At 41.9% G+C, this 17,158-nt stretch overlaps 2 protein-coding genes across 7 annotated transcripts in view; one reads left to right on the top strand and one right to left on the bottom strand.

Moving 5' to 3' along the window:
• Positions 1–308: 308 nt before the first annotated feature.
• On the top strand, positions 309–12,611 carry TUBGCP4 (tubulin gamma complex component 4; the record flags this gene model as incomplete). Its single annotated transcript, XM_080626796.1, has 18 exons — positions 309–386; positions 469–597; positions 1,163–1,285; positions 1,791–1,844; positions 2,295–2,351; positions 2,921–3,000; positions 3,696–3,897; positions 4,674–4,839; positions 6,111–6,235; positions 6,889–6,939; positions 7,162–7,267; positions 7,544–7,651; positions 7,889–8,027; positions 8,496–8,673; positions 9,644–9,778; positions 10,956–11,072; positions 11,496–11,635; positions 11,954–12,611. The coding sequence occupies 18 exons, from the start codon at positions 309–311 to the stop codon at positions 11,964–11,966; spliced, it is 2,001 nt and encodes a 666-aa protein (XP_080482922.1). The 3' UTR covers positions 11,967–12,611.
• A 1,547-nt stretch (positions 12,612–14,158) lies between these two features.
• Positions 14,159–17,158, bottom strand: part of TP53BP1 (tumor protein p53 binding protein 1) — a 29,822-nt gene continuing 26,822 nt past the window's right edge. For 5 of the 6 annotated variants that reach the window (XM_080626147.1, XM_080626148.1, XM_080626149.1 and 2 more), the window contains 3 exons: positions 16,122–16,321; positions 15,142–15,287; positions 14,159–14,494 (listed from right to left, as the gene is read on the bottom strand). In XM_080626147.1, the coding sequence (XP_080482273.1) occupies positions 14,307–14,494; positions 15,142–15,287; positions 16,122–16,321 (534 nt within the window). In that variant the 3' untranslated portion in view covers positions 14,159–14,306. The remainder of the gene's footprint in view (positions 14,495–15,141; positions 15,288–16,121; positions 16,322–17,158) is intronic. The other variant, XR_013957734.1, reaches the window with a different exon arrangement.

Raw genomic sequence — 17,158 nt, 5'->3', positions numbered from 1 at the left:
CCTTTCAGGAACAGCAAACCCAAAAACACCCCTAAGAAAGCTACGGATTTGCTGCTTTTGGAAGGGACCTTCCAGACCAGCACTTACCATCACGACCACGCACGTTACCCAACCATCCTCCCACAGCAAGCAAACACCCGACACACCCTAAGAGCGCCGAACGCCACGGCCTCAGTACGCGGAGAGGGGCGGGGCGGAGCGGCCCCTTGCGGTACGGCTGCCCCGCGGAAGGTGAGGATGCCCTGCGCTGGGTCTGCCTTTCCCGACGGCCCTTGCGCATTTCCCAATAGTCTGCGCGGCGCTGCAGGATGATCCACGAGCTGCTGCTGGCGCTGAGCGGGTACCCGGGGGCGGCCTTCACCTGGAGCAAGCGCGGTGGCCTGCAGGTATGGGCAGCAGCGGACAGGCGGGCCGGACTCGGAACCCGGCTCTCCGTTCCCCTGCTCTCATCGATGTTTCCCTGGTCAGGTGTCCCAGGAGCTGCCGTTCCTGCACCCCAGCGAGACCAGCGTCCTGAACCGACTCTGCCGCCTCGGCACCGATTACATCCGCTTCGCCGAGTTCGTGGAGCAGTACACGGGGCACGTACAACAGCAGGTGGGACCGCCGCAGCGCTCCGCTGTGTTTCCCGGGCAGCCGCCGGTCCGGCCGGGCTGCCCCCGGCACTCGAGTGTCCCGCAGCGAGCTCCGTGCGGTGTGACTAAGGGGGGCCGCAGAGCGGCAGAGAGCGGCCCAGATGCAAGATCTCGTCCTTGAGGAAGCAAACTGTAACGATTTCTGATCAGTGCAGAAATCTGCTGTGACCAGTGCATAAATTCGAGTCACAGGTGTTGGTGAACTGTACAGAATGCTCATCCCTGTGTTGTAGTGAGTCCTCCTCATGGTTTGTGCGGAGGTTTGAGATCCAAGAAGCATGCTTGGGTACAAACAAGTTACCAGTGGTTCCCAGCACTTGCATCTGCCCATAGAAGACCTCAAAATAATTCTGCTCAAGTTGTCTTTGTGGCAAACTTCTGTTTTGTTTTTCTGGGCACTTCTGGTGGGGTAAGGTGCATTCCAGCGTGTTTAGACCACTGGCTGCTGCTGTGACATTGCACAGCAACACTATTACTCTTTAAACCTGCACTGGGGAGCTGATCTAGATTTTATTGTTTGGTTTCAGGACCATCATCCATCTCAGCAAAACCAGAGTGGGTTACATGGCATTTATTTGCGAGCCTTCTGCACAGGTCTTGATTCAGTGCTGCAGCCTTATCGACAGGCACTACTTGACCTAGAACAAGAGGTAAAGGAGAGAGATTTGGAACAAGGTGCTGCCCTGCTGCTGACAGGTTCTGGGAAGTTGTCATTTCTGCAATTAATATGCTAGCTAGTAGCAGCTAAAGAGACAGTATTTTCCGTTCCTAATCAGGAATGTCTTCCAAATTATTCCTGTGAGATGCTCTTATAAATGACTCTTCATTCTAATAAATGTTAAGCTCCCTCTAGCTTCAATTCAGTAAGTGCCCCATCTGCCTTAGAGCCCAGTGCTGTCTCAGACTACTGTGACTTCTGTTGTCTGTTGTAAAGGTTTAGATTAATTTCCACTAGATTAGTAGCTGTTGTATCTTGGCTACTGTTACCATGTGGTGGTTGTTATACCCTAAAATAGGACATAGCCCAAAATTTGGGGGGGGAAGGAAGGAAGAGGGAGGAACTGTGGGAATGGAAGATTTGGAATAGAGGCAAACGTGCTTTTTTTACTTACCCATACCTGATTTTGATTTTCATTAATTGCTTTGTTCTTGCAGTTTCTGGCTGACCCTCATCTTTCTGTCTCACATGTTAATTACTCCTTGGACCAGGTATGTCATATTAACAAACAGGTAGTGCTCTTCAGCTACTCTTATCACTCCTGGAGTCTAATAAGTTGGTAGAATAAATAAGGGTTAGTCTGTTATGTTGTGCTATTTCTTTTTAACACCTCTACATTTGTAGTCCCTTAATTGTGCTCAGAGGGTCACCTGCACTTTGATACATAGCTTAGGTCTTCCACCTTGTCCCTCACATATTTCTCACAGCTTGTGTTTAGCCTGAACCTCAGCTGAAGTGTAGTAACTCCATGAATCTCAGTCCAGTGGAGGAAGAACATACTTCCTAAAGATTCTTGTGTCATGTTTCTAATTTGTGGAGAAAGACAGATAATAGTTTCATTAAATTATTGTAATTAGCTGCTGTCCACACTTACTCAAGTGTAGTTTTTCTCTCTCCCTTGCATAGCAACCTAATTCAATATTTTGTTCCTTGTTCTGCAGTTTCAGTTACTCTTCCCCTCTGTGATGGTCATGGTGGAACAGATCAAGACTCAGAAGGTACAGTAAAATTGTAGCTAGTTTCTCTTGACAAGTTTCCTCTTTAGCTGATAAAGTTCTTTCTGCCCCCCACTACAGACCTTTAATACTAGGAAAGAATGTGGTTTCAGTAATGGATGCCGTATTCCCAGTACTGTTGTATAAGTACTGAATAACTATTTTGTAAATCCATTTGCCCTGGATTTGACTTTATTATCATGGTGGTCTTTGATGACTTGAATCACACTACACTTCATAGCATGAGATGCTGCTGGATACAACTTCTCTGAGTGTTTTCTTCCAATGTCATTTGGGGCAAAAAAAAAAAAAAAGAAGCAGAGCTGATGTTTCCAATCCACAGATAATCAGTTTTTGTTAAAGGAAGTTCTTGAGAGAAGCTTGGGTGTAGGACCACATATAGAAGGCCTCATTCTTCACTACATGGAGTGTGTTACATCTTTCTTTCTGTAAGACTTGTGCAGCTTGTTATGGCATTTTCCTGTTAGCAGAAAGCATAGTGTTTAAATGTCTGAAAAGGTCAGTACAAATTGAAATAACAGACCTAGTCTAACCATGTTTTCTTTCTGCAGATTCATGGATGTCAGATATTGGAGACAGTCCACAAACATAGCTGTGGGGGGCTGCCTCCTGTTCGCAGTGCTCTTGAAAAGTATGTAGATACAATAAAGCTGTTACTTCATTCTTCTGTAGTAACTGGAGTTAATGTAAAAGTGTTTTATCTTGTAAAAACAGTAAGATAATTTAAGATACAGTAAGATACATGCAAAACAAGCTTGCATGATATAAAAGTAGGAGTAGCATGCAGTGAAAACTGTCATAGTCCCTGTTTTTTATCTAAAGCAGACTCCTGACAGGAATTAAGGCTTTCTCCGTACTATGGTCTTGGGGCTGAGGAAGGTTAGGACCCTATGTTTTTTTTCTTCTTTGGAGGTCTATATGAACTCTTTTGCATATGGTAGGCTTGTTACTGTGGTTTGATCCTTCAAAAAACAGTGAGTTTTGCTAGGTTTGTATGTCCCTGGGGAGAAAGCTGGACTACTTAAAAGGTAATTTGTGTTCATGCCTAAATGGTAATTGAGTAGAAACTGCAGGACTGGAAAGCCACTGCAAGCTTACTTAGACATCTGGTGTACTAGCAGACCTCTGTGGAAAAGCCACATATTCAGAGCATATGTTAGTTTAGTTTTGCAAGTGATTGATCCACCTTCCTCCAAAACAAAAATAAAAATTCCACATTAGCCATTTAGCGCTTGCCATAATGCCTGACTGGACTTTCCAGAATGATGTACAATGGGTTTTTGATTTCTGTGCGGAAAAGCCTCACTGTGCTGCTTTTGACTTTAGGATTCTGGCTGTGTGTCATGGAGTCATGTATAAGCAGCTCTCTGCCTGGATGCTGCATGGATTGCTACTAGATCAACATGAAGAGTTTTTTATCAGACAGGGCCCCTCTTCTGGGAATGTCCCTAGCCAACCTGAAGAAGATGATGATGACCTAGGAATTGGGGGCCTTACAGGAAAACAGCTACGAGAACTGCAGGACTTGGTAAGACTGCAAGTTGTAGCTTGGCATCCTTCGGTTCCTAGGGCACAAAAGAAGAAAAATACATTGTCTTCTGCTTCAGTGTGAGCTATGCTGGACTGGACATGTATTGAGACCTGACAGGATGGGAAATCAACAGAATATTGTAGTAGGTCACATTTAGGCGTAAAGGACAGAGACATACCATTTGGCACCATTGCATAATCTTGGACAGGAAGCCCTACAGGTGGAATCTGTGATACTGTTATCTATTTGGAACTGCTGTATTCACCCTGCTTTTGACTGGCTCTTTTCTGATTCCTTACAGCAAACACTCTGATCTGCTCAAAACAGGCACAGGTGGTAGTGTGAGCAATTGCAAGGGAAAGGTTGTGGAGAGCTTGGGTGTTCACTTGTTTTGCACCCTTCTGGCAGCTGGGTCAGGTACCTTTCTTGCACAAGCATTTGTTGTGCATATGTTGCCTAACACGGTCATGACATTACTGGGGAAAAATGTGCTTTGTGAGAGTCGAGAGGCTGCTAAAAATATGTCCAGAGTGTGAATTTAGGGAGCAACCTGCCACTGTAGTGGGGAAATGCAGTAGCTCCTCACATAAATGGCATATCATTAAAATGTCCTTGTGCAAAGCAGCTTAATTGAGTAATCTTACTTTTTTTTTCTTTTTTTTTCTTTTTTTTTTTTTTGTTGTTCTTGTTTCATTTGTTTTTTTTTGTTGTTGGGTTTTTTTTGTTGTTGTTGTTTTTCTTTTTTTTTTTTTTTCCCCTGGGGTCTCTGACAGCGCTTGATTGAGGAGGAGAACATGTTAGCTCCATCTCTAAAACAGTTTTCTCTACGAGTAGAAATGCTGCCCTCATACATTCCTGTGCGGGTTGCTGAGAAAATCCTTTTTGTGGGAGAATCTGTACAGATGTTTGAGAATCAAAATGTTAACTTGACCAGAAAAGGTAAGGAACATCTTTTTTGTGTCCTTTGCTCAGTTATGAGTGACTGACAGGTACATTCCAAAATGCTATATTAGCAAATTCCTCAACAGTCACTGACTATTGGCTGATACTCTTCAGAACATACAGATGCTTGTGCCTGGACAGGCAGTGGTCCCAGTGTTCTGACTGATTCCAAGGGAGCAGTATAAGAACAGGATGAGTAAATAATACTTTCCAAACATAATCTCAAAGTTCACAGCAGCGAGTCACCATGTGATTTGCTTTGGATACATAAAGTCATGTTTTCTTTTCAGCTTGCATCCTCATCCCTGACAGGTGCAGACAGACACAAGGGCACATCTTGCTCTGAGTGTGTAAGTTGCAAAATGATGTCATAGGATTAAAATGCATCCACAAACATAAGAGATTCATTGCAAGGTGGTTACAAAGGTTGCTGTGCAAAACAAATGAGTAAGATTCTTCTTTAAGACAGAAAGAGAGAGGCAGTTCCAGCTGATGAGTGAGAAATTTACATTGGAGATGGTTTTCAAATATATTCCTATACCATTTGGGGAGTACTACTCTGGGGAGTTGAGTGACATTGCAGAGAACAATGGACCAATTAAATTAGACTGTTTTATTGCTTTTGTAAGGCAAGAAAAGGCCTTTCTTTGCCTGTATCTGTATCTTAGATAGACATATATGTCTTATTATAATCTTAGTGCTTATACCAATCACTGTTTTCCTGGTAATGTCTGCAAAAGGTTGGGGGTGGGAGGGAAAGATGCAGCATCACATATAAGTCCTTCATAGAAAACCTTACGAAAGGTTTTCTTGCAAAGAAGTGAGTTGAAAAGAATCTTCTAGGTTAGCTGGTTTAAAAAAAATTAATAAATCCCCAAGTTCAAGCAGTAGATAGATTTGAAAGGGGTGGGAGTAGGTGCAGAACCAAGCCAACTGCTTAATGTGGCAAAAAAGTTGTGGTTCAAAGAACTAGCTCAGTTCTAGAAAAAAAGGGCTGTAAGTGGAAATAATTTACATAGAAAATATTTGGGTTTTTTACTGATACCACAGCACTGCCATGGCAAATGTCTATACTGTAACTGTACTTGCTATAGTAATCTTGTAGCTTGATACTTGTACTCTGAGGCCTCCTCAACTTCACATTTCCCACCAGACCTGAGATGATGCTGCCTGAACAGTCTTTCTGCCCATGGTGCTGGAAGGGGTCTGCACTTCTCTAAATGGTATTCCTTTTCGTTGTCCAAAACACTTTTCTCATTGCTGCACAGGCTCAATCCTAAAAAACCAGGAGGACACTTTTGCAGCAGAGCTACATCGACTCAAGCAGCAACCGCTCTTTAGTTTGGTGGACTTTGAATCGGTGGTTGACTGGATACGAAGCACTGTTGCTGAGGTGAGGTTCCCACTACTACAGTAATAGGAAGATAACTACTACACAAGCTGAGAAGCAGTTCAGATTTGTGAATGACTGGGGTGGGGGGGCTCTTTAGAAAGAGTGACTGAACAAGTGTGTGAAAGCTGCAGGTAGAATTCATGTTCTTATCGGGCTTAGAACTTCATGGTTCCCCAACTTCTAATGACTAAAGGACATTAACAAATACTGTGTGCTTTCATGGGGGAAAGAAGTCAAATGACTTCTGAACTTTTCATCATGCTGTCAGCATGGTAGATGCTATCTCACTGATCACATTCTTTGCTTTGGCAATTTTTAGTCTTTTTTTCATTTGGGATAGGAGACTGAGAAGGTGGGGAGGCAAGAGAAGTGGGAACAAAGCTGGGGTGAGACTGATTGCATCAGAATTTTTTTTTTGTCACGGGCCTTCATGTTTCTTAGCAGGGTTTCTTGCTGGAATACATCAAGAGTATTCTAACTGCTAGCATGGACTGCTCATGCACAGGATTCTTAGTGTGTTCTCTTGTGCATTACATAGCTGCTGTTTTGTATGCATCTCAGTATTTTAAGACAGCTACTGCTTTAATTGGTTTTACATAAATCTGAGGTGAGGTTTCTTCTGTTTGTTGGGTTTTTTTTTGTTTCTTCACTAGCATCTTTGGAAACTGATGGTGGAAGAATCAGATTTACTAGGACAACTAAAGGTAATGTAACTGCTAGCTTGTTTTTGCTAAAGCAGCTTATCTTTTCTTTCTTTCTTTCTTTCTTTTTGGGTACTGGATGAAATTCAGAGCTCTCCAGCTGTGTTGGAGAACTTCTGGCAGAAGTTGTCCAAGCAATAGTGAAAATAGATGCTATCAGCTAGGGTGTTTAATATTTCTGTTCAGGTTTTTATATGCTTATATACAAAAAAATTATCTCCACAGATTATAAAAGATTTTTATCTTTTGGGAAGAGGTGAACTATTTCAGGCCTTCATTGACACTGCACAGCACATGTTAAAAACACCACCTACAGCTGTAACTGAACATGGTGAGTGTGACTTATTTGTTTACTGAGCTGTCTTTGCTGTGGTACAGCAGGAAACCGGTTAGCCATTAGTACAGGAAAGCTCTATCTTATCCTCTAGATGTTGTCATTAATTTTGAAAGAAGAGCACTTGTAAACTTCTCAGAAACTTTCAGATGGCAGATTGAAACTAATGAAAATAGCATGTCAGTGTTGCCTTTTATGGTTGAGCATAAGTAATTAATGCAAAATTAGCACTAGCTGCATCATCTTGTGAGGTATCTGCTCTTTCTTTGTCAGATGTCAACGTTGCATTTCAGCAGTCTGCTCATAAAGTGCTGTTAGATGATGACAACCTTCTTCCTCTGCTTCACTTAACCATTGAATATCATGGAAAGGAACATAAAGGTATCTGCTTGCTTTTTTAGTAGTGAGTTAAGAGGGGAGATGATGACCATGTTTTCAAGTCCTATTACTTATCTTTCTCTGAAGTTAAAGAAATATTAATTTTGTTCCTTTTGCAGTTACCTGTGACGGCCTAGCTTGCTTTGGCTCTTAAGAAGTTCTGTTCTCTCTCCTTTTCTTCCTTGCCATGGTTGTCTTGACTAAGAAGATGACTTAATTCAGCACCTCATTTGTTTTCAGATACTTCTCAGACTCGCGAAGGGCCTTCCCGGGAGTTATCTCCACGTGAAGCCCCTCCATCCGGATGGGCAGCTCTGGGCCTTTCTTACAAAGTTCAATGGCCACTGCACATTCTCTTTACTCCTGCTGTTCTGGAGAAGTAAGTACTAGGTATGGTCTTTATATCTTCAGCTACAGGTTTCCTGATCTCAGGCACGTACTAATGTGTTGCGGGTCTTTTTCCTGTCTATGGAGAGAAGGGTAGAGCTACAGTACTTTTATCTTGCTCTTTGAAACTTTAAGATGATTCTTTCTACTTATGCATATTGAGAGTACTTGTAACGACAGTGAGAACTCCAAGATGCTAACAGATTTTGTGAACAGTGCTACTTTGACAAAACAGTGTCAGCTCTGCCCTCTTTATGGTGAAATTAACTTTGTGGTTTTGGGGTCAGTAATCAATAGAAACAGAAATCTGTTACTCTGAGATGGGCCATGACCTGACCTATCCTGTCTGTTGGCTGTCAGCCACCTTGTTTCTTTTTCTAGTCTTGCATTGTTACCTGCTCCAGTATCTCCACCCAAGGAAGATTTTACTATTAAACGACTCTGTATTTTTTGGCTGTAGGTACAATGTTGTATTCAAATACCTGCTGAGTGTGCGACGAGTCCAGGCTGAGCTACAGCACTGTTGGGCTCTTCAGATGCAGCGCAAACACCTGAAATCTAACAGAACTGATGCCATCAAATGGCGTCTGAGGGATCACATGGCTTTTCTTGTGGACAATCTTCAGTATTATCTGCAGGTCAGGATTATAGAGAAAGGAAAACTGTATCAGTTAATCAGGAACAGTCAGAAATGCATGGAGTGAGCATCGAAGCCTTGTCTTTCAGATTTCAGATTCTTTGTACCTTAAGGGAATCGGGATTTCCCTTGGAACAACTCTAGAACTTTCTGAGTTCCCAGATTTATTGCTACAATTACAGTCTTGGATTTGTGAATCATTGAGTTTTACTGGGAGTTTGGGCCCTCTACTGCTGCTACTAAACATTTGTGAGAAGCCACAGTAATCTCTGAAGTAACATCATTAAGATACCAGTTAAGATACCATCCTGGCTTCTTTCCTTGCCCCATTAAGTGAACTCCAGTTTGAGTTAAATAACAAATGTTGGGTGGGTTTTTCGGTTGTTTGGTTGTTTGGTTTTAAGAATTAAAAAGCCACATTCTGACCATTTGAAGTAAAAAAAAACCCCAAAAAAACCAAACAAACAAAAAAACCTTTTCAAATGTAAACAGCTATTGATAGTAGCATGATTTTGTGAGAATTAGGTATCATTTTGTTAACAGCCATAACAGCTGAATTGAGGGGCCCAGCTTCCTATATTATTCAGAGTAATCCTGCTGAGCTACTGCACTGCAGCCTTTGTCCGGAGATTCCAGATGATACCTCTCAGTGTAAAATTCAGAGATTACTACCATCAAGTACCTTTGTTTACATGCTAGCTATATATTTTTTCAATACTTTAAGAATGTGACCTCTTTCTACTTAGATAATACTTAGGCATCAAAAATTGTTTGGGCCCCCCTTTAATGTACTAATGTTGTATATAATACCCCATTCAGGACACAGAGAGAAGGTGATCCTCAGCCTCTAGCATAAGAGCAGCAATAAGGAAATTTCCAATAAGGAAAGCCAAGTTTCTTACACAAAACTACTGTCTGATCTGAAGTACTCCCATTCCTCAAGATACTAATGAGATTTTTTTACATACCAGGTGGATGTACTGGAATCTCAGTTCTCACAGCTGCTGCAGCAGATAAATGCCACACGAGATTTTGAGAGTATACGATTGGCTCATGATCATTTCTTAAGTAATCTGTTGGCTCAGTCTTTCATCCTCCTAAAACCTGTAAGTAGGTCTTGATTCCACCTTTTTCTACAAATTCTCCAACTGCCCTAAGAAACATGTGTTTTGAACAGGAATAACAAACCATCTGTTTTCAAACTGATAGTTGATAGCCTCCTGCAGAAAAATAAAGCATTTAGAAATAAAGCAGGTATAAACTAGAACAGATAATTGAATTGCAATACTTTAATTTACAGTTGCTGAATGTGGATGCATTCCTAGGCATTTTAAATCAAGATTTCCCAGTATTCAGTTAACCTTAGTAACTTGAACTTTCGTTGCCCTATTTTTCTTACAAGCAATTTCATTAAAGAAGTTCCAAGCATAAAGCTGAGAACTGTATTCCCGAGGGACTCATTCTGAAATGCATTAGATTAGGAAAAATTCCCTCTCTTACCCACACATTAGAGGATAAAAATAGTTGAGATGTTCCCGAGTGGACTTTAAGGGTATTTTTTTATTGTTGTTTTAGTAAAAATATGTTACAGTGGTGCTAGTACTTTCATTAAACATGTAGCCTCACAAACACATTCCCAAAGAAGGTTGTTATCAGTGAAACACAACAATACCCGAGATCTTGTCTGGTTTGTTTATTTTGCTCTCAGGCTGTGGCATGAATGTGGCAGAATACTCATTAACAAGTCTGAAACTTTGAAGTGTTCCAGTAGTTAGATCTGTGAGCCATTTGGGCTTTCTTACACTCTTGAATGTAAGTTACCTTGATCAACTGATAAAAAAGAAAGTTTTGTGAAAGTGAAACCAAAGCCTTGACCCACAGCTCTGGCTGTGCTTTATTCTTCCTTCTCAATCCTGAAGCTGCAGTGAAGGCCTGCTGTCTAGATAGGGAAGCCAGTGTTCAACTTCTGCATCTATATCTTATATAGACATATAAATCTTATTATAATCTTAGTGCTTATGCCACTGTTATCCTGGTAATGTCTGCAAAAGGTTGGGGGTGGGAGGGGAAGATGCAGCATCATATATAAGTCCTTCTCCATAGAAAACCTTACAAAAATGTTACAGGTGCTCTAATATCTTCCTTACTGATTGGAAAACATGGTATCAGCAACAACTTAATTATGAATGCTGCAACTTTTTAGATACTAAGAACAGCTTTTTCTGGGTTTGACCTCTATTTAAACTTACGTTACAACTTCTGTTGTACTTTTATCCCATGCAGGTTTTCCACTGCTTAAATGAAATTCTGGATCTTTGTCATAGTTTTTGTTCTCTGGTCAGTCAGAATCTGGGCCCACTGGATGAACGCGGAGCTGCACAACTCAGTATTTTGGTGAAGGTGAATCTGTGCTTATCTGGACCTGTTCTTCTCCCATGCAAACAACTGCCTAAGTAGTCATATTGGCTTTAACAGCTGTAGAACAGGACTGAGTTTAAGCTGAAACCTGCTATATGGGTACTTGTAATGATTTTAATTAATCAGCGCTTAATTATACGCAGAAAAAAATACACAGAAATTAACCTATTGGAATAGAAAAGGAGGTGGTTATCAGTTGGTGATTCTGCTCCTCCTTTTGGATACCTATCCGCTAATAATTATGGCGGCTGACAGCTTACCTCATACTGGAACACAAGCATCAATTCTCTTACAGTGATACCTTTCTTCAGGATGTTAAAGGGTTGTTTAAGCAGGAACAGAAAGCAAAAGCTTGTTTTCTTTCTTGAGAATGCCCACCCAGAACTGACTTCTTCTCATTTGTAGGGATTCAGTCGTCAGTCGTCACTTCTCTTCAAGATTCTCTCTAGTGTTCGGAACCATCAGATAAACTCTGACTTAGCTCAACTGCTACTACGCTTGGATTATAACAAATACTACACCCAGGCTGGAGGAACCTTGGGCAGGTACAAATATCTTCATGGTTGTCTGTGGCATTATCCTGGGGTACTTGAAGTACAAAGTGATCTAAATGATCATAAGTAATTTTTATTAATTGTGGACGCCAAAATAATTAAGAGCAAAGTGTTGATAAACACTATGGCAGAAAAGTAACAAACCAGCATAAGTTAACTTTTGGGGTTTTTATGCTTTCTCCCCATCAAGTTTGTTTTAGCATGAAGTTGAGCTAGTTGCTAGTTCATTCAGGTTGAAAAATGCTGATGTGGGTTGATAAAGAGAGTTCCTTTCAGCATGTATTTTTAATATCTACTCTTCTCTTGCAGTTTTGGGGTTTAAGCACTAAGACCTTTTCTTCAGGCCGTGACCAATGCCATGTTAAGCAGTGGAGACCATGCCCTTGGAGAGCCTGCACTGAACTGAGTCTTAATTTGTGGCTGGCTCTTGCTGGTGAAGCCCTGTTTCAGAAGGAATTGGCAGGAAGTGCCACTTACTGTGAGGCTGCCCTGTGACTGCAGAAAGCCACTCCATGTTTTCCAAGCTAGTAAAAACATGCTTTCTACAGCCCTGCATGTATGTATAAATGTTTTTAGGGAGGCAGTCTGTACCTCTTCAGAAAGTGAAAAAGCAACAAGAATTACAATGTTTTGACACTTCAGCTGGACTATGATCTTTTCCAAGCTGAAGTATGGAGGAAGCGGTCTATTGCTCTTGACTTCTGAATAGAGCCATAGCTTCATTCATAGTTCTGCTGCTTTACAGTACACAATCTCTGCTAATAAAATACAGACTTGCAGGTAAGTGAAACAACTGCACTGAAAGGGGGAGGAAAGAAGGATTTTTAGGAATCTCTTCTCATACAGTGCATTGTTCTAGCATATCTCTATAGGTAAAGGAGCCACTAGTGGTGTCACATGCTTTCTCTATAAAACATAATACTTTTTGTGTGCTAACATTATGCTCATCAAGAGTGAAGTAGGAGCTTTGCCCTGTTCAAAACACAAACCTCCCTCTGCTGACATAAAAGAGTGCTAGAACTAAAACTGGGGAGAAACACTCAGGATGCTGGCTCTAAATGCTACTAGCGACTGTCCTACAGAACCAAAATAAAACCATCTTGTCACGCAATTATGAAGAATATTGTCAGTGTCTGCACCCAGGTGCAGAGAGCTTAGAGTGGCACAGCATTCTGTTCCATGAAAAGCAGTGTTTGGCAGGAACTTCTTGCATGTTACCAAGATTTCCTAGTCTTGCTAAAACAGACTATCTTGCAGTGAAAGTCCAGTTGGATGAATGGCAGAAGAGAGCCCTCCAGTCTCACTGGGGTGTAGTATCAGCTTTCCCAGTTTGAACAGGGAGGCTACCACCAGGAAACCACCCTTGCCCTCAAGGTGTTGGTATTTTCATGCTATCTAAAGCTGCAGCTCTTGAGTGTGCCTGAGGGGAAAAAGGATGCTTTATGCACTCTCAGATACAGTAACAACAGCCAGCCAAATCAAATGCCTGTCATCTTCAGTACACTACAGCTGCTTGTGGCTGGACTGTGCCTGATGCAGAGTTTAAAATCCTGTGACTGTGGAAAAAAAGTTAGAAAACTAAGGGTTAAGTTTGGATGTGGGATTTACGGACCAACACAGTCAGAAGGTGACTGAGCTAGAAAATGATAAAGTAAAAAAAATACCTCAAGAAAAACTTACATTTTTGAAGCAGGGGACTGAAGACTCTGAAGGAGGCTGGATGGAGGCCTGGGTAAACATAAAAGGTTGTAAAGAGTGACAACTGTTGAACTCTGCTTTTATCTTTATGCAAGTTGATCATTAAGATAAAGTGCCTGGCTGTGAATGCAGCAGCTTAGAAGTAGACTTACTCCATTACCATATAAACAAAGCTACCCAGCACTTACTCTTTACACCTCAGTCTCCCAGCAGTTCAGTTGTCCTAAGTCCCTGTGTCTGCATCTCTTCTTAGGTAGTGCCAGTAGGCAGGTCAATACCTATATAGTCACAACAGTGAAAAAACAAAAAAAGGGGTAGCCAAAACAAAATATCCCTTTGTCCTACAAGTTCTCACCAGGCACTCACAATCAGAGAATAATTAGGGTTGGAAAGACCTTAAGATCATCTAGTTCCAACCCCCTGCCATGTACAGGGATGCCTCACACTAGACCATCTCTCCCAAGACTGACCTGGCCTTGGACAATGCCAGGGATGGAGCAAGTTGCAACTTCAGCAACATGTTGCTGAAATTAAAAATATCAGCAGCAAAGTGGAGGAGTACACATCGTGCTGTTCTTCCAAGAAACAAGTACTGCTGCCCTGAACTTGGTCATAAGGTATTCACTTCTTTAAATACAGGCTGCCAGTTAAGAACACCCCTATCCCTTCCTTTACAATTGATTTTGTATTAGCCTTGACTGGAAGCAGAGTATTAGAGCTGTTCAGCTCAGAGAAATGTAAGCATTTCTTTGCCCTCCTTTGGAGGCACAGTCCTGGAATAAGTTTAGATAAATGAAGAGTCCCAGCAGCTACCACAAGAGATTGAACATTTATTGAATCATAAAAGTCCAGGAGATTAAAACTATATACAGTAATCCATGCACACTGTCCAATTACACAAACATTTAAAACCTGATTAAAACACAGTCTGCACAACAGTGGGACAGCAAAGTAAAGTTTTTGTTTAGTGGGGGGCATAGTCATGTTTATATTTTGGATGTTTGTTGTAGCCTACTCTCTCCCCAGCAATAAGGCTCTGGATCACCCACTCTTGAGAGACAACAGGCAGTTGTAGAGCTTCAGCACACTTCAAGACACCAGCTGGGCAGGAAAAATCAGTCACCACCACATCATAAACACCCAAAGGAATATCTGCCCAGGAAGAAAGACAGGGATCTGTGAGTTATGAAAAGGATCTTCGCTGCAGGAGATCAGTTTGTTTCACCACTGTGAAACTCTTCCACGTCCTCTCATTCCTAGCCAGGGAATTCTCTTTTCTAAAAGTTAAGACATTCTCTACTTGTACATTCTACACTGCACCTTTCAAGTAAAAGATTCCCTCAAGTCCAGATAGAAATCTAACAGAAAACCAGTAGCCAACATGACAGGCAGGACTAGATATCATGAGTCCTGACCTCAGGCTGTGAGTACCAGGGCCTACCTCCCATATGGAGATGGAGAGACAGCTGAAGTCAGAGGGATGAGGAAACACAATTCTAGTGACCTACAGAAGGTCCAGGAGCAACCCTTGCCTCTTTTCCCGTTTCAACATAGGGCTGGAAGCTAAGGCTTGTGTCCTGAATTGTTGCACCATCTCCTCTGGAAGGTAGGTCTTCTAGATGTCACCTCCTAAATTATATTCAAGTAGAGAGCTAACATCTGCACTTTGCCTTCCTTTATGCTTAAAGAAGGCCCTGTAAACCATCCCAAATGGTTTTAGACCATATTAGAGACATGGGATGGCATCCCACGGTATGGGATTCCTGACTTCTAGGCCCGAGACACTGGCCAATGAGTACCTTTTTTGTGAGCACTTGAGTAATGCTGTTTAACAGATGCTGCTCCCCCTGTCATGAGAATTTCAGACCACAAATTCAGGAAGTTCTGCTGCTGGTCTGACACCAGGAGAACCTTCAGGTTATGGAACGGGTTTTCTCGTGGATGCCTGCAGAGTAAAGAAGAGATTTGCAGATTGATAATAATATCCAGTAGCTTGAGACTTTACTTGAGGACTGCAGTCTAATTCTTCTAGTTACCTGACTGGCTCCCATATGAATATGGAAATTCTCTGAATATGGGAATTCTTTGGGTATCTTGCATACAATGACCTGCTCTCTTACCACCCCCCTCCTAAAATACTTGGAACAATTATCCTCTGTTTATGGACAGTAAAACAGTAGACAGTATTGGTGGGGGGTGTGTGCAGCAGCCTAAATCCAAAATTAGGCTAAGCTCCTTATTCCTGAACCACTTTTATGTGCATACCCAAAATGCTTCTGCTTTGACAGGGCTGAGTAGGCTGGCTTCAGTCTTCTGCCCAAAAGCTCACAGAGATTTACAAATTGCTTTTGTCCACCCTTCACCTTGCCTAAAGAGTCTGACCTGACAACTGTTCTCTCAGAACAGACCTACTAGATTAGACTACAGAAAATGCAGAAGCTGGCTTCAAAACATACCAATGAAAGGAAATTGCAGTAGTATTGCTCCCTTTTATCCATTTCTGAGCAATTAGTCAGCCAAGTGTGTGGAAAGCCTGGCCTGAGTTCTGCCTTCCTCATGAGGGGACCGACATTTTTTCTTACTTCCCAGGAGACTTTTTTTGTGATTATGGCACGCAAATGTACCTTGGCATTAGAGGTCACTGTAAATCCAAGGAATGAGATGGAAGTGCTCTTCTTACATGAATGGAAGGCATGGGGAGCAGTACTAGGACCATCTTCAGTACTCTCTGATTAAATCTTCAGTCTGTGCGCTCAGATCATGGTTATTTGGCACTTACCATTCCAGCAATTTTTGCTCCTGGAGACTATAACCAGCTGGCAAAAGGTAATTCCGGTAATTCTGAAGCTGGTTAGCATGACAGCTGTCATGGACCCAGATATGAGACACACAAGGGATCCCTCTGGCAAGGCACAACAAGTATTTCCGAGTTTGACAGTGCTGATCCGCAATTAAAAGACACTGATATGCTGCACTGCACTTCAGGGGAGATAGATAGAAAAGACATGTCAGCAGGAGACAATGCTTGCAAAAAAAACCCAGAAGTCATCCTGCTGCTAAACACTTCAAAAGAGAACAATTAAACCCAATTTTCAGAACCATATTATATGGAAGGTGAATTAGATAAACAGATTCTGAAATCAGGAGTACCTCTAATAGTCACCTATTCCAAGCTGTGCAGTTCACAGGCAAAAACTCTGCCTAGTAGTTTTGCTATCATAATTATGTCTTCCAGGTCAGAAGAGTCACTGTTTAGTTTGAGACTCAGTAAGTCCCTAGAGAAGACTTTGCATCCTCAGGCAAGATGCACCAAAACCAATTTACCCTCTCTGTTAAAAATCTAAATTTAAAGTAAACGTGACAGCAAATGACATTAATTGTCCAAGTAGATCTGGTAAGTGAACTATGAAGAGCCCTACCTCTAAGTATTCTGAGGCACAGACCTGTGGTACTGCATCCATCTGGAGTACTGCATCCACTCCTATGTTCCACACAGTACAACAGAAACAAGACATACAGGAGCAGGCCCAGCCAAGAGCCGTTAAGATATCTAGGCACTGGAGCATCTGACATACAAGAAGCAGCTGAGAGAGGTGAGCTATTTAAGCTCAAGAAAGGAAGGCTTGGGTGGTCTTATCAATGCATATTCATCACTCATAGGAGGATGTACAAAAGGTGAAGCCAGATTTAAATGCAGGAGATTCCTTTTGGTTTTTGGTGGTTTTGTTGGTTTTTTTTTTTTTAATTGGGGATGGTCAAACACAGGATGAATCTGCCCAGAGAGGCTGTGGAGTTTCCATCCCTGAGGACACTCAA

This window comes from Psittacula echo (assembly GCF_963264785.1).
Source record: "Psittacula echo genome assembly, chromosome: 10".
NCBI classification, from domain to species: Eukaryota; Metazoa; Chordata; class Aves; order Psittaciformes; family Psittacidae; genus Psittacula; species Psittacula echo.
Note: the sequence above shows the minus strand (reverse complement) of the source record. Positions and strands in the feature narration are given on the sequence as shown.